The 3765-nt window shown below is 38.0% G+C and overlaps 1 protein-coding gene across 1 annotated transcript; it reads right to left on the bottom strand.

Moving 5' to 3' along the window:
• Positions 1–1258: 1258 nt before the first annotated feature.
• On the bottom strand, positions 1259–2276 carry LOC110899614 (23 kDa jasmonate-induced protein). Its single transcript, XM_022146499.2, has 2 exons — positions 1771–2276; positions 1259–1677 (listed from the first exon to the last, which is right to left on the bottom strand). Exons 1-2 carry the CDS (start codon positions 2203–2205, stop codon positions 1492–1494), a joined length of 621 nt encoding a protein of 206 aa, XP_022002191.1. The 5' UTR covers positions 2206–2276; the 3' UTR covers positions 1259–1491.
• Positions 2277–3765: the final 1489 nt, after the last annotated feature.

The raw sequence follows: 3765 nt of genomic DNA, 5'->3' as shown, positions 1-3765 counted from the left end.
ATTTTTTGTTCTTTACCGTGACGAACTGAATCAATATTGTCCGAACAACATCCGTACCGGTACAATATTCGTTTTTATGGTTTTGTCAACGTATCACGGTAGAATATTTTTTGGTTAGTAAGAGCTAGTGCCAGTAATCGAACCAATACGGACGAACAACATTGGTACCGATACCGATATTCGTTTTTATATTTTTTCATCCATGTAAAAATGTATCGATATCCTCTTGTATTTCTTTCGATTGCTATACCAAGTACTGAGATCATACCAATAATGTAACAAACTAAACCGAAAGCTCGCAATGGAGCGCGAGGAATTCTACTAGTTTTTTTAGGGAAACTAGAAAATGGTGCATCACAAATGAAAAAAAAAACAATAACAAAGCAACACCAAATAGCCACTACACCAACTTCTAAAACAAAAACACAAGCCATGACAATACACGTTACCCGTATTCGTTTCTATACTTTTCTATCCACTAAATATATTTTGTTTCCGGTACCGTGACGTATTAAACCGATTCAGACCGAACAACATCCGTACTAGTATCGATATTATCAGAACTGGTACCGATATTTGTTTTTAAGGATTTTGATGGATGTAACATATTTTGCTTCTTTTCAAATATAATGTTTTATAAAATTCCAAATATATCGTTACGGAACACTTATTTTTGTCTACGTTTCTGTGTAATTTTATTTAAAACTGAAGCATCGCAAGAACGGACATAAGTCACTTCGTTGAACTACAAAATGGAACAATAAGTTTCCAGAAATTAAGAAAGCTTGAATAAGGTTTCCTGTAAATACAGAAAACTCTATATACTTATCCAATGTTAAATTAAATATCATTCACATGTCCATGGCTTCACGTTCTATTCAAATGTCCGGCCAAGGGTTCAAGTTGAACGCTTACATATCTAGTAGGTTTTAAATTTCTTCATTGTTGTATAACCATTCATATATTTGTTAATGTTATTTGTTTGTATTTAAAACTCAAGATATCAATCTTTGCCAAGCAAAGTTGCATTCAAGTGTAACGATGTGGATCTTTTAAAGATTCTAAAAAATATAATTAGTTATCTTTTGCCACATAAAAACATTCCCATTTCTTAGTTATTCTCATACATCTGATCATGATAATAGGATCTTTGAAGTTTCAGATTCCAAAAGACTGCATATTTCTAGATTCTCTTTCAAATTACTTAGAATAGAAAATATTTATCTATGTTTTGAAGCAACTGAAAAACCTTAATCACTAGGACAAAAGAAAACATTTCATATAACATAAGTGAAACACTATAATTAAACTAATGTCGAACAAGTACAGATCAAGACAACGTTTTAATCATGTGAAACTTTAGCCAATCATCACCTATTATATAGTTGGCTTATTGTATATTACTACAACCACACCACTCATAGTACTGGAATACTGGATCAGCGGCTGCAGGTTTCCATCACGTTGCCTTATTATTATTATTACATCTATCTAGACGTCTAGATAGAAAATGGCACTGTAAGACGGAGTGTTACCTCCTGCGTCGATACTCACTTTTGTAGCATAACCTTCCATACTTGCTTGACTTTCAGTACCAGAAGACATAAGCTTTTCCAAGATTGCATCCCAAACAGTAGGGTCATCAAAGTATCCCGAATCATTCATCTCACAATAAGCCTGCAAACATTAATTTATATTAACATTTTTTCAATTTGTTACATGTTATACAATATATTAGGATCGATCGATATTACAAGAAATATGGCTTACAGTGTTGTTTCCACTAGTTGAAGTTTTCCAAGGGTTGTTCCAAGCAATCATTGAATCACTGCAATCTTGAATGTTGAACACAACAGCAGCGACTGATCCTTTGCGGTTAGTGCCACGAGTGCCAACATGCTCAAAAATAGCCCACTGCCCATTTTGGATGTTCACCGGGTACTGCCCAACGACATTTCCCTGCCAATCGTATGCAGTCACATAAGTTACAGGGTCACCCGTGGCATTGTAAACCCTGCCAAATGTGGTGCTAACGGTAGCTGCAGTGGCCCCACCCACAGCCGCTTTCTGAGAGTGGATTGAAGCCTGCAACACCTGGTCGAGCTTGCCATCGGCATTTTGGTAGTTCTTGGCTGCTTGGGCCCTTTGGGTACGAGTTCCTTGAGTGATTGGTCTGCCAAACACACGAACCGCGGTTGCTGCCATTGTTTGTTGATATGAAGTGGTGTTATTACAAAGGAAGTTGTTGTTTTGTTTGAATATTTATGCATGGGTGTCGCCCCTATTTATAAGCCTCCAGGGACCCCAAGTCTTTTTCCATATTTGCATTATTTGATGGCGTATATATTCCTTGTTTTGCTTCAGGTTAAAGCCATATTATTTGATTAATGCATGTCATGAATCATGATATTGATGTACATTTCATAATCCCACATTATCATTATACGTTGAATTTCAAAGATTAAATCACTCAACACTACACAAAGAAAGAAATTATATTGATATAGTTGATAGTTCACAATATTGTTCGGTTGGGAGAAAAACTTATAGTTCACATAGATTTATGTGATTTAAATTTAGTTCCAACAACACGAGCCAATAAGTACTTTATCATGGTTGCTGGTAATTAAAAATAAAAGAAAGTCAAGACTGTACATACGAAGCGATATATATCTATTGTGAACCAGCTATCGTCCATACTAGTATTGTAAGTTTGTTACTACCCATGCTACTTCTACTACTCGATCCTCTATTGCTAGCTACTCTCACTCCTACTTTTTAGAGTCTTTTATAAACATAAAATGTTCATTAATGTAATTTTCCGTTCAGAATGTCCGTTTTCTATAAATCGTCTTTCCCGTTTAGAAAAGGAAAAAATATCAACCATCATCGCTAAACTTACATTAAGATTTAAGTCATAAACGATTTGCATTGAATGAGACGACATATATTTTATTTTAGGTTATGATTCATTAAAATTAACAAATCGGAAAATCAGAATTGCTTGATTCTTTATTTGAATCATTATTAAGAACATAGCATATTTACCAAGACCATAAAAAAAATCTACCAGATACGTTATATTTGATCAGCATGTGGACATAAAAAAAAAATTTATGTATGCCTTAAACATGAAAAACAGAGCCAAAACTACTTACAAAAATTCATGATATTAGGCCATGGGGTATGGGGCTTGGGTTGGGGCGTGGGTTGGGGTAAAACGCCCAAGCCACCACCCCGGGTAAGTTTGGGTTGGGGCTTGGCTTTCAAGCCGGGCGTGGCGGTATGGCCATGCTAGGTGGCTGCCTCCCATTCGCTCACCCGCCACGTCATAGCGGGGTTTCAAATTTTGAATTTAAAATTCAAACGATTGGGGGAAAAGCAAACCGCCACCCGGTCACCCAACAACCCCTATATATTGTAACCCCCAACCCACTGGTCCCCCCATCCCACGAACCCAACCCCACCGGCTACCCACCACTGGTCCCCCCATCCCACGAACCCAACCCCACCGGCTAACCCGCTATGGCATCCTGGACCCATGAAGAAGAAATGGCTCTCGTGACAAGCGTCGTTGACGCTATGAAGGGACGGCCACCGGGCCAAACAAAATATTGGGTGGAAGCATTCGTAGCCTACCAACATAACGTCGGTAACGACCGCCACAACCTCAACGCGTGCCAACATAAATGGCGCGAGCTACGGCCCAAGCTCGAGCGTTTCAAGGGTTACTACGAAGCCGTTCTGAGCGGCGAGTTGAGCCAC

Source organism: Helianthus annuus, chromosome 13 (genome assembly GCF_002127325.2).
Source record: "Helianthus annuus cultivar XRQ/B chromosome 13, HanXRQr2.0-SUNRISE, whole genome shotgun sequence".
NCBI classification, from domain to species: Eukaryota; Viridiplantae; Streptophyta; class Magnoliopsida; order Asterales; family Asteraceae; genus Helianthus; species Helianthus annuus.
This window is presented reverse-complemented; position numbering and strand designations above follow the sequence as displayed.